This window comes from Aptenodytes patagonicus, chromosome 30 (assembly GCF_965638725.1).
Source record: "Aptenodytes patagonicus chromosome 30, bAptPat1.pri.cur, whole genome shotgun sequence".
Taxonomy (NCBI): Eukaryota; Metazoa; Chordata; class Aves; order Sphenisciformes; family Spheniscidae; genus Aptenodytes; species Aptenodytes patagonicus.
In genome coordinates this window covers 372,549-386,495 of record NC_134978.1, presented here as the reverse complement: position 1 = coordinate 386,495, position 13,947 = coordinate 372,549, and the positions used below count along the sequence as shown (strand labels likewise).

General features: G+C 71.9%; 2 protein-coding genes across 3 annotated transcripts; one reads left to right on the top strand and one right to left on the bottom strand.

The window, feature by feature from the left end:
- Positions 1 to 977: 977 nt before the first annotated feature.
- S1PR2 (sphingosine-1-phosphate receptor 2) lies at positions 978 to 8,175 on the bottom strand. Of its 2 annotated transcripts, none has more exons than XM_076360758.1 (2): positions 8,138 to 8,175; positions 978 to 2,261 (listed from the first exon to the last, which is right to left on the bottom strand). In XM_076360758.1, exon 2 carries the CDS (start codon positions 2,167 to 2,169, stop codon positions 1,117 to 1,119), a length of 1,053 nt encoding a protein of 350 aa, XP_076216873.1. In that variant the 5' UTR covers positions 2,170 to 2,261; positions 8,138 to 8,175; the 3' UTR covers positions 978 to 1,116. The 2 variants fall into 2 exon arrangements, with proteins under 2 accessions (XP_076216873.1, XP_076216872.1); XM_076360757.1 differs by lacking the exon at positions 8,138 to 8,175 and adding an exon at positions 3,409 to 3,445.
- Positions 8,176 to 10,881: 2,706 nt separating this feature from the next.
- On the top strand, positions 10,882 to 13,943 carry MRPL4 (mitochondrial ribosomal protein L4; the record flags this gene model as incomplete). The annotated part of the gene is given in 8 exon segments (XM_076360731.1): positions 10,882 to 10,980; positions 11,078 to 11,126; positions 12,236 to 12,298; positions 12,301 to 12,406; positions 12,535 to 12,586; positions 13,437 to 13,554; positions 13,683 to 13,789; positions 13,899 to 13,943. Coding segments are annotated over 8 exon segments (639 nt in total), but the record flags the coding sequence as incomplete, so codon positions are not given.
- Between the last annotated feature and the right edge of the window lie 4 nt (positions 13,944 to 13,947).

Genomic DNA, 13,947 nt, shown 5'->3' with positions numbered 1-13,947 from the left:
ACGGGGAAGCAGCTGCGGTCGAGGCCAGAGCCGCGTGAGACACAGGCGAGGAAGCGCCTGCCCGGCCCGACGCTGCGGCATCGCCCGCCCGAGCACGGGGAGGCGGCGAAAGCCGGGGCGAGGGTGAAGAGCCGCGGCCCCCCGACGCCGACCCCATTCCCGGAGCGGGGAGGGGGATGCTCAGCCGGGCTCTCCCAGGTTCCTGGCGGTAAAAGCCGCCGAGCGTTGAACATCCCCATCCAGCCAAATCTGGGGTCTCCCCCATGTCCCCCCCACAGCCCCGTCCCCTCCGTCCCTCCCCGAAGGCGCACCAGGGAGCCGGGGGGGGGGGGGGGCTCGGTGGTCCCCATCCCAGGCCAGGAAGGAGGCGGAAGCAGGGGGAGAAGCGCCGTTTTAATACAACCGTCGCCCCTGGGGGTGTCACTGGGGAAAGGGGGGGGCTCCTGGGGGGGGGGGGGGTCACAGGGATGGGGTGGGGCCCCAGCAGAGCCGGCCGTGACGGGGCCTCCCCCCCCCCCCTCTCCGCGTGCCAGCACGCGGCAGGACCATGGAGCAGGGCGGGAGGACGCGGCGGTCCCCATATGTGTCATGTCCCCCCCATAGCGAGTGCCCCAGGCCCGGCTTTCCCGGCAAAGCTCCCCCCCACCCCCCGCGCCCCCCGGCTGGAGCAGCGGTCGGAGCCACCCACGGTGCCGGGGAGCAGCCGGGGGCAGAGGATTTGCCACTGGCGCCAGGGGTGCCGCGGGGAGCCGGGCGCGGGGAGGGGCCCCAGGACCCGTCTGACAGGTCCCGCGGGGGCCCCGGGGCTCGGGCAGGGCGTGGGAAGAGCAACACGCGTGCCCGTGCCCGCGCACACGCCGGCGCGCGCACCGGTCACGGCAATCCCGGCCGGAGCATCGGCATCACCGCCGGCAACCGGGGATGCCGGGAGGGATGCCCGGGGTGGGGGGGGTGGGGGGGATGCCCGGTGGGATGCCCGGGGTGGGGGGATGCCCGGGATGAAGGTGCAGTCGTCCATCCGTACCTGGAAAAATGCCCACCCCGACCCCGCTCCCTTCGTACCACTGCCCCGGCCGTGGGGCAGCCGTGGGGCGGCCGCGGGGCGGCCAGGACCCCCTAAACGGAGGTGGTACACTCGCGGGTGATAGGCGAGGTGGGTAACTCGTATTTCGGGGTGCAGCGGTCCAGCGAGCTGGAGGTGCGGAGCGGGAGCCCGCAGCGGCCGGGGGGCTGGTCCCGGCGCCCGGCCCCGCAGCAGCACAGCACCCGCAGGAACTCCCGGCGCATGTCCTTGCTCCGCAGCGTGTAGATGATGGGGTTGGCGGCCGAGTTGAGCGTGGCGAAGGCAAAAAAATAGTTCGCCTTATAGAGGATCCGGCACGCCCGGACGGGGCAGGAGGCGTCCATGAGGAGGATGATGAAGGCCGGCAGCCAGCAGACGATGAAGGCTCCCAGGACGATGGTGACCGTCTTGAGCAAGGCCAGGGTCTGGGCAGTGGCGATCTCGGCGTGGCTGGAGCGTACGATGCAGTAGATGCGGCTGTAGAGCCCCACGATGGTGAGGAGGATGAGGGTGAAGATGGTGGTGACGAAGAGGACGTAACGTTTGGAGTAGAGGGGGAGGACGGTGGAGCAATCCCGCAGGTCGCTCATGCAGTTCCACCCCATGATGGGGAGGCTGCCGATGGCGGCAGCGATCACCCAACAAGCCCCGATGAGCAGCACCATCCGACAGTTCTTGTCGCTGCTGTAGACCTTGACCTTGGTGATGGCCACGTGGCGCTCGATGGCGATGGCCAACAAGCTGAAGACGGAGGCGGCCAACGTGGCGAAGGCCGTGCCTTCCCGTACGAACCACTGTACCGGCGTCAGGTTGAAGGTGGTGGCTCCGGAGAGCAAGATGTTGGCCATGAAGGCCAACCCGGCCAAGAGATCGGAGAAAGCCAAGTTCCCGATGAAGATGTACATGGCCGAGTGAAACTTCTTGTTGCGGCAAACGGAGATGAGGACCAGCAGGTTCTCCAGCACGATGAAGCAGCACAACACGACGATGAGGATGGAGACCACCCAACGGGAGGTGGTGGGGGAGCTTTCCGAGCCCTCCTTGGTGTAGTTGTAGTGCTCCCGGATCTTCTCCGTGTTGAAGTATTCCTTGTAGATGCTCCCCATGGTTCCTCGCCGGCCACGGCTCCGCTTGCCGCCTGTCCTGCCAACCTCAGCGCTGCCAGGACATGGTGCCGGCGATCCCGGGCTGCGGCGACCTGCGGGACAGAAGAGACGGGGTGGGAACGGCGTCGGGGTCCCCCGACCGTGGCGAGACGGGGGGGGGGGGGGGGGGATGTGCACATCTGGGTGCACATCTGGTTCAGCGAGGAGAGATGTGCGAGATCCTGCCGCGCAGCATCTGCGCCAGCACGGCAGAAATGACTCAAAAAGGAAATCCTGGTGACAGGCAGTAAGAGATGCACCTTCGAGCTGCCCGGGGTGCAGAGTGCGGCCGGCGGGACCGTCCTGCTGCTGCCACGGGGACACGGGGGTGGCCATAGGTGACACCCCAGGGTGAGCACAACCACGGTGCAAAGCGGCCGGGGGGAGGACACGACAGGGGGGACCGGGCGGGGGGTGGGGGGGGACACGACACGACACACGACCCTCCCTGGGGATGGGGGGGGGGCTGCTGTGGGGTGAAGCCCCGGGTGTCTTCCCCAAGGGGATGGAAGAGCCGTGGCCGGGGCGGGCAGGACATTCCCGCACCCACCCCGGTGAGGGATGGGGACCCGGTACTGACCCCCCTGGCTTGGGGGTGGGGGGACGACTGGTATTGCCTCCCCCTCCAGTTAGGGGTGGAGGGGGACTGTGCACCCCAAAATTAGGGACAGGGGACAATGGTACTGTCCCCCTTCCCCGGTTGGGGAGGAACCTGATACTGTCCCCCCTCCCAGTTAAGGATAGGAGACCTGGTACTGTCCCCCCGGCTTGGTTAGGGTGGGGGTCCCTGCGTCTGCCCGGTTAGGGATGGGGCACCCGGTACCGCCCCCGCCCCCCAAGTAAGGGATGGGGCACCCAGTGCCACCCCCCCCACACCCCTCCATTAGGGATGGGGCACCCAGTACCGTGTGGCCCCCACCCTGGTTAAGGACGAGGCACCCGGTACCGTCCCATTCCCTCCCCCATCCCTCCCTGGGATGAGGCACCCGGTACCGTGTTCCCCCCTCCCCAGTTAGGGACGGGACGCCCGGTACCGTGGTGTGTGTCCCCCCCCCAAAGTCAGGGATGGGACCCCCGGTTAGGGGCCCCCCCCCCCCGGTCCCCCCAGTCCCGGGACCCCCGAGGGGAGCGGGTGGGTCCGGGGCGGGACCGAGGTCGGGGGGGGGGAAGGGAGGGAAGGAGCCCCGCGCCCCGCCGCACCTCCAGCCGCCGCCCGCTCCGTCCCGGTCCCGTCCCGGTCCCGTCCCGCTGCCTCCCGGTGCCGGTGCCGTCCCCTCCGAGCGCTGCCTCCCGCCGCCGCCCGGGCTCTTGCGCAGCCGCGCCCGGTGCCGGGGCACCGCCCCTCGCTCCCGTCGCCCCGGGACCCCCTTCCCCGCTCCCCGCCGCGAACACCGGCCCCGAGAGGAACCGCCGCCCCGAGCAGAGGCACGGCCGCCGCGGCGGAGCATCCGCCGCTTCCCCTTCCCCTTCCCCGCGCCCGCCCCGCCGCCGGCCGCCCCCGGCCCCGGCTGCTGCGGCCGCCGGGCGGAGCCAGGGGACCGGGGCGGGGGGCGGGGGCGACGGGCGGGGAAAGGGGGCGAGGGGACCCCCGGGATCCTGCCCCGGGAACTGCCCCGGGACCCCGCCCCGGGACCTCGCGCTGGGATCCTGAACCGGGATCCTGCCCCGGGAACCCGCACTGGGATCCTGCCCCGGGATCCTGCCCCGGGATCCTGCCCCGGGACCTCGCGCTGGGATCCTGAACCGGGATCCTGCCCCGGGAACCCGCACTGGGATCCTGCCCCGGGATCCTGAACCGGGATCCTGCCCCGGGATCCTGCCCCGGGACCTCGCGCTGGGATCCTGAACCGGGATCCTGCCCCGGGAACCCGCACTGGGATCCTGCCCCGGGATCCTGAACCGGGATCCTGCCCCGGGAACCCGCACTGGGATCCTGCACAGGGATCCTGAACCGGGATTCTGAACTGGGATCCCAAACCGGGATCCTGCCCCGGGAACCCGCACTGGGATCCTGCACAGGGACCCCTCACCAGGACCCGCACCGGGATCCTGCGCCAGGACCCTCCCTGGGGACCCTGCCCCGGGATCCTGCCCCGGGATCCTGAACTGGGACCCCGCACTGGAATCCTGCCCTGGGATCCTGCCCTGGGACCCCTCACCAGGATCTGCACCAGGATCCTGCACCAGGACCCTCCCTGGGGACCCTGCACTGGGATCCTGTACCAGAATCCTGCCCCGGGAACCCGCACTGGGATCCTGCACTGGGATCCTGAATTGGGATCCTGCACCGGGACCCCGCACTGAGATCCTGAACTGGGATCCTGGATTAGGATCCTGGACTGGGATCCTGGACTGGGATCCTGCCCCGGGAACCCACACTGGGATCCTGCACCAGGATCCTGCCCTTGGACCCCTCACCAGGACCCACACCGGGATCCTGCACCAGGAGCCTCCCCGGGGACCCTGCACCGGGATCCTGTACCAGGATCCTGCCCCGGGACCCGGCACTGGGATCCTCCCACGGGACCCTCCCCTGGGATCCCACACCAGGACCCACCCCGGGATCCTGCCCTGGGACCCCTCACCAAGACCCGCCCCAGGACCCTCCCGGGGGACCCTGCACTGGGATCCTGCCCCAGGACCCTTCCGGGACCCCCCTGGGACCCCACACCAGGATCCTCCCCCAGGACCCCCCTCCCACGACCCCAGAGTATCCAGGGGGGTCCCGGGCAGGACCAGGATCTGGGGGGGGGGGTCCCAGGCCGGACTTGTCCCCCTCACACACCAAGCCGGGGGGAGCACCCCCGGTGGGGCTGGGCCAAGGGTGGCCTTTGGGGGGGGGGGGGGGGCTGGGAGCCCCTCCGGCCATGGGCGCAGGGGGAGGGGCCGTGGGGGCGCACACAGGGCCCCTTGTTCCCGAAATATCCCCCGCTCTGGCCCCGGCGCCACTCAGCCACCGCGGAGCAAATTGGATCAGGCCCGGACAGCCGGTGCCCAGCCGGGCTTAGCGCCGGGTTTAAATAGCCGTGGAGGTGGCAGCCAGATGGTGCCGGGCAGGATTTGGCCCCGCAGGGTCGGGGACCCACCGTGCCCCCGCTCCGGCACACGCAGGCGGAGACACGCGTGTGCGGGTGGGTGCTCAGGCACGGGGGAGAAGATGCGTGGCACGGCGTGGCATGGCACGGCGTGCCGTGCCGTGACCTCCCGGCTGGTCACCGCCGGCGAACCGCCCCGGCACAGGGACCCCCCCCAGACCTCAGGGACCCCCCTCCCCCCGCCGCCCTGAGCCGCGCGGTGCCAGCCCCGTCCCAGCCGAGGCGGCCGCTCGGCGCCACGCCGGGCATGGAGTGTTTACCAAGCCGTGGCCGGCGGCGCCCCGGCTGCCGGAGCCCTGGCAGCACCAAATGCTCCAAATTCCTCCATGGCTGGGGGGGGGTCCCCAGCTCGGGAGGGGGGGGGGGCGGGAGGTGCGGCAGGAGCCGGGGTGCAGCCAGCAGCACCCCAGCACCGAGGGGACACCGCGGCGATGAACCAGGGTGCAACAGGGCACCAGCGAGGGCACGGCAGTGTCGCGGTGTGCGGACGAGGGCACCGGCACGCTGGGACACCCAGGTCAGTCCCAGCGAGGGCACACGGGTGCCGTCACCCCGTTGCACACCCAAGTGGGTACCAGCAAGGGCACATGGGTGCCAGCACCCATTTGCACACACGGGTGGGTGCCACTGAGAGCACACGAGTGCCAGCACCCTGTTGCACACCCAGGTGGGTGCCACCGAGCACACATGGGTGCCGGCACCCCGTTGCACACCCAAGTGGGTGCCACCAAGGGCACACAGGTGCTGGCACCTATTTGCACACCCAGGTGGGTGCCAGCGAGAGCACACGGGTGCCAGCACCCTGTTGCACACCCGGGTGGGTGCCACCAAGGGCACACGAGTGCCAGCACCCCGTTCCACACCCGGGTGGGTGCCAGCGAGGGCACACGAGCGCCAGCACCCTGTTGCACACCCGGGTGGGTGCCACCGAGTGCACACGGGTGTCGGCACCCTGTTGCACACCCGGGTGGGTGCCACTGAGAGCACACGGGTGCCAGCACCCCGTTGCACACCCGGGTGGGTGCCAGTGAGGGCACATGGGTGCCAGCACCCATTTGCACACACGGGTGGGTGCCACTGAGAGCACACGAGTGCCAGCACCCTGTTGCACACCCAGGTGGGTGCCACCGAGCACACATGGGTGCCGGCACCCCGTTGCACACCCAAGTGGGTGCCACCAAGGGCACACAGGTGCTGGCACCTATTTGCACACCCAGGTGGGTGCCAGCGAGAGCACACGGGTGCCAGCACCCTGTTGCACACCCGGGTGGGTGCCACCAAGGGCACACGAGTGCCAGCACCCCGTTCCACACCCGGGTGGGTGCCAGCGAGGGCACACGAGCGCCAGCACCCCGTTGCACACCCAAGTGGGTGCCAGTGAGGGCACACAGGTGCCAGCACCCTGTTGCACACCCGGGTGGGTGCCACCGAGTGCACACGGGTGTCGGCACCCTGTTGCACACCCGGGTGGGTGCCACTGAGAGCACACGGGTGCCAGCACCCCGTTGCACACCCGGGTGGGTGCCACCAAGGGCACATGGGTGCCGGCACCCTGTTGCACACCCGGGTGGGTGCCACCAAGGGCACACGAGTGCCAGCACCCCGTTGCACACCCGGGTGGGTGCCACCGAGAGCATATGAGCGCCAGCACCCCGTTGCACACCCAAGTGGGTGCCAGTGAGGGCACACAGGTGCCAGCACCCTGTTGCACACCCGGGTGGGTGCCACCGAGTGCACACGGGTGCCGGCACCCTGTTGCACACCCGGGTGGGTGCCACTGAGAGCACACAGGTGCCAGCACCCCGTTGCACACCCGGGTGGGTGCCAGCAAGGGCACACGGGTGCCGGCACCCTGTTGCACACCCGGGTGGGTGCCACCGAGTGCACACAGGTGTCGGCACCCTGTTGCACACCCAGGTGGGTGCCACTGAGAGCACACGGGTGCCAGCACCCCGTTGCACACCCAGGTGGGTGCCAGTGAGGGCACACGGGTGCCGGTACCCTGTTGCACACCCGGGTGGGTGCCACCGAGAGCACACGAGCGCCAGCACCCTGTTGCACACCTAGGTGGGTGCCAGTGAGGGCACACGGGTGCTGGCATCTATTTGCACACCCAGGTGGGTGCCAGCGAGGGCACCCGGGTGCACACCCGAGGGCACTGGCTCACCGGCACCCTGCGGCACCCAGGGATGGTCCCCAGGGCAGCGCCGGCGATGGCACCCACGGGCCGGCGGGTGCTCACCGCAGCCGTTAGGCGTTTCATCAAGGGGGAAGCCGGGGAGGGGGGGGGGCGGGGGGGGGGGGGTGCCAACGGCGCGGCTCCCCCGGGGCCCCCTCCAGCTGCGGGCCAGATGTTGGTGAGGCCGAAACAGCTGGGCTGGATCCGGGCACCCACTTCCCGCCCCGGAGCAGCAGGGTGGCCTGGCCGCCGGCGAGCGGGACAATGGCCGTGACCGGGGGCGGGGGGGGGGACCGTTCACCGAAGACACCCCCCCCCCCGCCAGCCACGGAGGGTCCGGCCCCCTCCGACCCCCCCCCACCCCCCGGGGTGTTTTCCGTGGGGCACCCCGCTTTGTCACCGTAGGGCGGCCCCACTCCTCACCGTGGGGGTGGACGAGGGTGCGGGGACACACCGGGGGCCAACCCACCGTCCCTGCGTGGGGTCCCTCTGGGGGTGCCCCCCCCCGTCCCCGTCCCGTCCCCGCCCCGGGGGGGCTGGAATGGGCGTGCGGGGATGGGGAGGGGAGGGGAGGGGGGGAGGGAGGGAGTCCCACGCGTGGCAGGGGGAAGCCACGGGGCTTGGGGGGGGGGGGCGGGGGGGATCAGCATCTTACCGGCTGTTTTCCCGGTCCCGGTGCCGGTGCCGGTGCCGGCAGCCAAGGCTCCTGCCCGCCCCGACCGGTTGCAACATGTGCGGGGGAGCGGGGGCGGCGGAGGGGGGGGGGGGGGGGGAGGGGAGGGAGGGAGGGAAGGGGGGCGGGGCGGCCCCGCCCCCTCGGAGGGGGCGAGGCCACTCGTGTCCCCCACCCCCACAACCCACCCGGACGCCTGGGTCCCTCCGAGGGGGGGGGGGGGGGCTGATGCCGGGGTCCCCCGTGTCGTGAGGGGGGAGGGAGACCTCAAAAGTGGGGCGGGGGGGGAGCAGGAGCCCCCCCCGTGGCCCCCCCGGGGGGGGGGGCCACGGGGGGGGCTCCTGCCCCCCCCCCCCCGTACCCCATTACCAGGGGGTGTCCCATGGGGAAGTGGGTCGGCGGCTTTTCGTCATGGGGCCGTGTGACATCACTGAGGGGAAGGGACACGTCGCGGGGGGGGGGGGGGTGTGTTCTCCAGCCACCCCCCTCCTTCCCCTCACCCCCCCCCCCCCAAAAAAAAGGGGGACACCCACCCAGGAAAGTGGCGGTGCCGGGGGGAGGGGGGGGTGGGGTGTCCCCCCCCCCCGGTGCCGGTGGTTTCCCGCCCCCAGAAGCCCAAGCGCCGGAGATTGGGGTGCAGGATTGAGCCCGGATCTCAAGCAGAGAACGGGGGGCCGGATCCCTCAGCCCCGCTTTTGGGAAGGGTTTTTTGGGGGTGCGTCGTCGTTGCCGTCGTCATCGTTGTGTCCGTCCGTCCGTCGTCCCCCCCCCCCCTTCCCGATGCCGACGCTTCGGCGAAGGGATTTTCGCGCCTGGAAACGCTTCCAGGACTTTCCACGCCTCGGCCGGGGGCCAGCGAGGAACTGGGGGGGGGGGGGGGGGGGGGGAAGGAGAGACACACACACGCAGCCCCCCCAAATATTGAGCAATTCGTGCCCCCCCCCCCGAGCAGCCTCTGGGCGCTGGGAGAGGGGTAGGGGGGGGTCCCCCCAGCCCCCCACACCCCCCCCGGCATCGAGGGGCCGCCGGCGAGGGGCCGGGGAAGGGATTTAATTAGAAACAGGCGGCGGGAGAAGGGAGGGGGGGGGGGGGGAGGGGATGGGCGGGCAGTGGGGGGGCCCCCCCCCCCCACCTCCCCGCATCCCTCCCGCCCCCGGACCCCCGGGACGCGCTGCGCATGGCTCGGCCCCTGTGACTTGGCCGGCGGAGCCCACCCGCCTCCGGGCCGGGGCCGGATCCTGGCTCGCCGAAAGGGGATGGGAGGAGAAGCGTTCCCAGATGGTCGCGGGGGCCCCCCCTTCCCCAATCCCGGCCCCCCCCCCCCCCCAAATCCCGGCTCCGCACCGTGGGCCAAGAACCCGAGTTCACCGCTGGTTATCGGAGCTCAGGATCTGAGCGGGATAAACACCCCGGCGGGACCCCCACGTCCCGGCGGGGAACCGGGGTGGGGGGATGCCCCCAGCCCGGCCCCCCCAGCCAGAGCGCAGTGGGGGGGGGGGGGGGGGCTGCCGGGTGACCCACTCTCATGGCCGGCTCCGGCGCGGTTACGCCCCGACGGGCGTCGAGGCAGCTGGCCCGCCCGGTATCCTCTGTGCCACCCCAGTGCCACGTGGCCTGGGGGAATACTGTGATGCAACTGGTACGTGCCGGGCAGCGGCACCGGGAAGGGGCAGCGGTGGCGGGAAGCGGCACCGGGAAGCAGCACCGGGAAGGGGCAGTGGTGCCGGGAAGGGGCACCGGGAAGGGGTACCAGGAAGGGACAGTGGTGCTGGGAAGGGGCACCGGGAAGCGGCACCGGGAAGAGGCACCGGGAAGCAGCATGGGGAAGGGACAGTGGTGCCAGGAAGGGGCACCGGGAAGGGGCAGCGGTGGCGGGAAGGGGCACCGGGAAGCGGCACTGGGAAGGGGCAGCGGGAAGCAGCATGGGGAAGGGACAGTGGTGCCAGGAAGGGGCACCGGGAAGCGGCACCAGGAAGGGGCAGCGGTGGTGGGAAGGGGCAGTGGTGGTGGGAAGGGGCACCGGGAAGCGGCACCGGTGCCGGCACTCACCGCCGCTCTCTGGGGAGGGGTCGGTTGGGCGCTGCCGGCCCCGGCCTGGTCACGTCCCTAGAGAACACCACGGTGAGCGCGGCGGCACCGGCACGGCTCCGGCGCGAGGCCCTGCCCGGGGCCAGAGGGTTGGGGGCCGGAGGCCAACGCCGGCCCCGGCTGGGGTGGGGTGGGGTGGGGTGTGGGGGGGTCCCCGACACCCCAACAACCAGCTCAGCTGCCGCCCGGCCCCCAGCCCCCCTCCACCGCGGCCGGGCACCCCACGGGGGCTCTGCCTGGTGGGACGTCGCCGCCACGGCGGGGCCGGGCTGGGCCACGCGCTGCGGGAGAGGTGACGGGGTGGGGGAGCGTGGGGTGATGGGGGGGGGGGGGGGAAAATAATGGGGGGGGGGGAAATAAGAGGGGGGGGGGGCAATTGGGTGGGGGGGGCAACGGGCGGGGGGGCACTGGGTGGGCTGTACCGGGGGGATAACAGGGTGGGGGGGGCACCGGGGGAGGCCCGGGCCCCGCTCCCTCGCCTCCCCCGCTTCCCTCCCTCTCCGTCCTCCCGCTCCCTTCCCCGCTCTCCTCTTCCTCCTCCCCTTCCCCTTCCTCCTCCCCTTCCGCTTCCGCCGGAAGTCGCGCCGCGCTCCCTGAAGACGTCATCGCGGCGCGCCGGGCGGCCGCGCGCTCCCGCCATGATCCGTGCCGGGGGGGCCCGCGTTGCCGCCGCCGCCGCCGCCGCCGTCAGGGCCTGGGCCCGGGGCCGGGGCCGGGGCCGGGCCGGGGCCGCGGGGGTGAGGGCCGGGAGCGGGAGCGGGAGCGGGGTGCGGGCTGGGGCCGCCTAGGGGGAGATCGGAAGCCCCCACCCCGCTCACGATCGCCCTCCCTCAGGTCTCGTCCGCCCCCGCCGGGCCCCCCGCGGCCCCCGAGCCCCGCAGGGGTGAGTCCGCGGGGATATCGGGGGGGGGGGGGGGGTGTCTCCGGGTGGGGACGGCGGGGACGGGGTCTCCGTGGGGTCGGGGACATCCTGGGGACAGCGGGGATGGGGTGTCCGTGGGGTCGGGGACACCGGGGACAGGGTGTCCGTGGGACTGGGGACAGGGTGTCCGTGGGGTCGGGGACACCGGGGACAGGGTGTCCATGGGATCGGGGACAGGGTGTCCGTGGGGTCGGGGACACCGGGGACAGGGTGTCCGTGGGTTTGGGGAGCATCCTGGGGACACCGGGGACAGGGTGTCCGTGGGGTCGGGGACACCGGGGACAGGGTGACTGTGGGGTTGGGGACATCAGGGACAGGGTGTCCGTGGGGTCGGGGACACCGGGGACAGGGTGTCCGTGGGATTGGGGACAGGGCGTCCGTGGGTTTGGGGAGCATCCTGGGGACATCAGGGACAGGGTGTCCGTGGGGTCGGGGACATCAGGGACAGGGTGTCCGTGGGTTTGGGGACATCAGGGACAGGGTGTCCATGAGGTCGGGGACACCGGGGACAGGGTGACCGTGGGTTTGGGGCCATCCTGGGGACACCGGGGATGGGGATGACCGGGATCAGGACGGTGGGGACAGGTTTATGTGGGGACGGGGCTGTGGGGACGGGGTGTCCATGGGGTCAGGTCCATCCTGGGACGTCGGGGATGAGTGGCCGTGGGGCTGGGACATCGGGGATGAGGATGACCAGGATCAGGGCAGTGGGGACGGGTTTATGTGGGGCCAGGGCTGTGGTGACATCCTGGGGACAGCAGGGACACGTTTCTGTGGGGCCAGGGCTGGGGGGACGTCAGGGACAGGGTGTCCATGGGGTCAAGGCCATCCTGGAGACAGCAGGGACGAGCGGCCGTGGGGCTGGGACCATCCTGGGGACATCAGGGATGGGGCGTCCGTGGGATCGGGGCTGCAGGGCCACTCTGGGGGTGCGGGGACAACCTGGGGACGGATGTCCCTGGGCTTGGGGTGTCTGGGGCCCCACTTTGTCCCCGGCTGGAGGTTCCCCGTGCCTTGGTGGAGCTGCCACAGTCCCCGCTGTCCTTGTGTGTCATCGTCCCGTCCCCCAGAGAAGCTGCTGCTGCCGGCGCTGCCGCGGTCCCCCGTCCTGCGGGCCTGCAGCGTCCCCGTCCCCCGCACCGCTCCCCCGTGCAGGCCTGGGTGGAGTCGCTGCGGCACCACGATGACGAGCGCCGGGGCCTGACCGACCTCCACCCCGACGTCTTCGCCGTCAGGCCCAGGTGGGGCTGGGGGGGGGGGGGGGGGGAGCTGCCGGGGAGCGGGGGGAGCCCTCAGGGACGTGCTGGGGGGGTGTCCCCGGGCGGGGGTCCCCTCGCTGAGTGTCGTGTCCCCCCCCCGTCTCCCGCAGGCTCGACATCCTGCACATGGTGGCGATGTGGCAGAAGAATTTCAAGAGGATCGTGAGTACGGGGGGGCAGATAGGGGTTTAGGGGGGCGGGGAGGGGGTTTGAGGGGGCAGATGGGGGTTTAGGGGGCGGGGAGGGGGTTTGGGGGGGCAGATGGGGGTTTAGGGGGGCGGGGAAGGGGTTTAGGGGGGCGGGGAGGGGGTTTGAGGGGGCAGATGGGGGTTTAGGGGGGCGGGGAGGGGGTTTGGGGGGGCAGATGGGGGTTTAGGGGGGCGGGGAAGGGGTTTAGGGGGGCAGGGAGGGGGTTTGAGGGGGCAGATGGGGGTTTGGGGGGGCAGGGAGGGGATTTGAGGGGGCAGATGGGGGTTTGGGGGGCAGGGAGGGGGTTTGAGGAGGCAGATGGGGGTTTAGGGGGCGGGGAGGGCGTTTAGGGGGCAGGGAGGGGGTTTGAGGGGACAGATGGGGGTTTAGGGGGGCAGAAGGAGGGCTGGGGGGAGGAGAGGAGGGTCTGGGGAGGGGAAGGGGGGTCTGGAGAAGGGGAGGGGTGGTCTAGGGAGGGGAAGGGGGGGTCTGGGGGGGCAGAAGGTGGTCTGAGGAGGTTGAGGGGGGGTCTGGGGGAAGAGAAGGGGGGGTCTGGGGAAGAGAAGGGGAGGTCTAGGGGGGGAGAGGAGAGTCTGGGGAGGGGCAGAGGAGGGTCTTGGGGGGGCAGAGGGAGGCAAGGGGGGGGGGTCACAGGGCAGCAGCCTGTCGCCTTGCCGCAGAGGAGGCGCCTGGGCCCAGGACTCCTGAGTCCCCTCCCTGCGCGGGGAGGGGAACGGGGGGACACAAGGGGCCCGTCCCCGACTGTCCCCGCGTGCGTGTGTCCCCCCGTCCCCGTTGTCGTCCCCCCCCCCCCCCCCTGCAGAGCTACGCCAAGGTGAAGACGCGAGCGGAGGTGCGGGGGGGCGGCAGGAAGCCATGGCGGCAGAAAGGATCCGGCCGGGCCCGGCACGGCAGCATCCGCTCGCCCCTGTGGCGCGGGGGTGAGTGTCTGCTGGGGCTTGGGGTGGGGGGGGAGGATCACCCCGGGCCGAGGCAGGGGGCGGGGGGGGGGGCTGCAGCTGGGCTCGGCGACGAGGGGAGGGTGTCACTGAGCCGGGTCCCCTCGCAGGGGGCATCGCCCACGGGCCGCGGGGTCCCACCAGCTACTACTACATGCTGCCCATGAAGGTGCGGGTGCTGGGGCTGAAGGTGGCGCTGACGGTGAAGCTGATGCAGGTACGAGGTCCTCGGTGGTTTTGGGGCGGGGTGGGGGGGGACGTTGGGGACGTGGTGACATCAGCGACGTCCCCCCCCCCGTTCCCCGTCCCCCCCCCACCCCTCGCAGGATGACCTCCACGTCGTCGACGGCCTGGAGATACCCACCGCCGATCCCC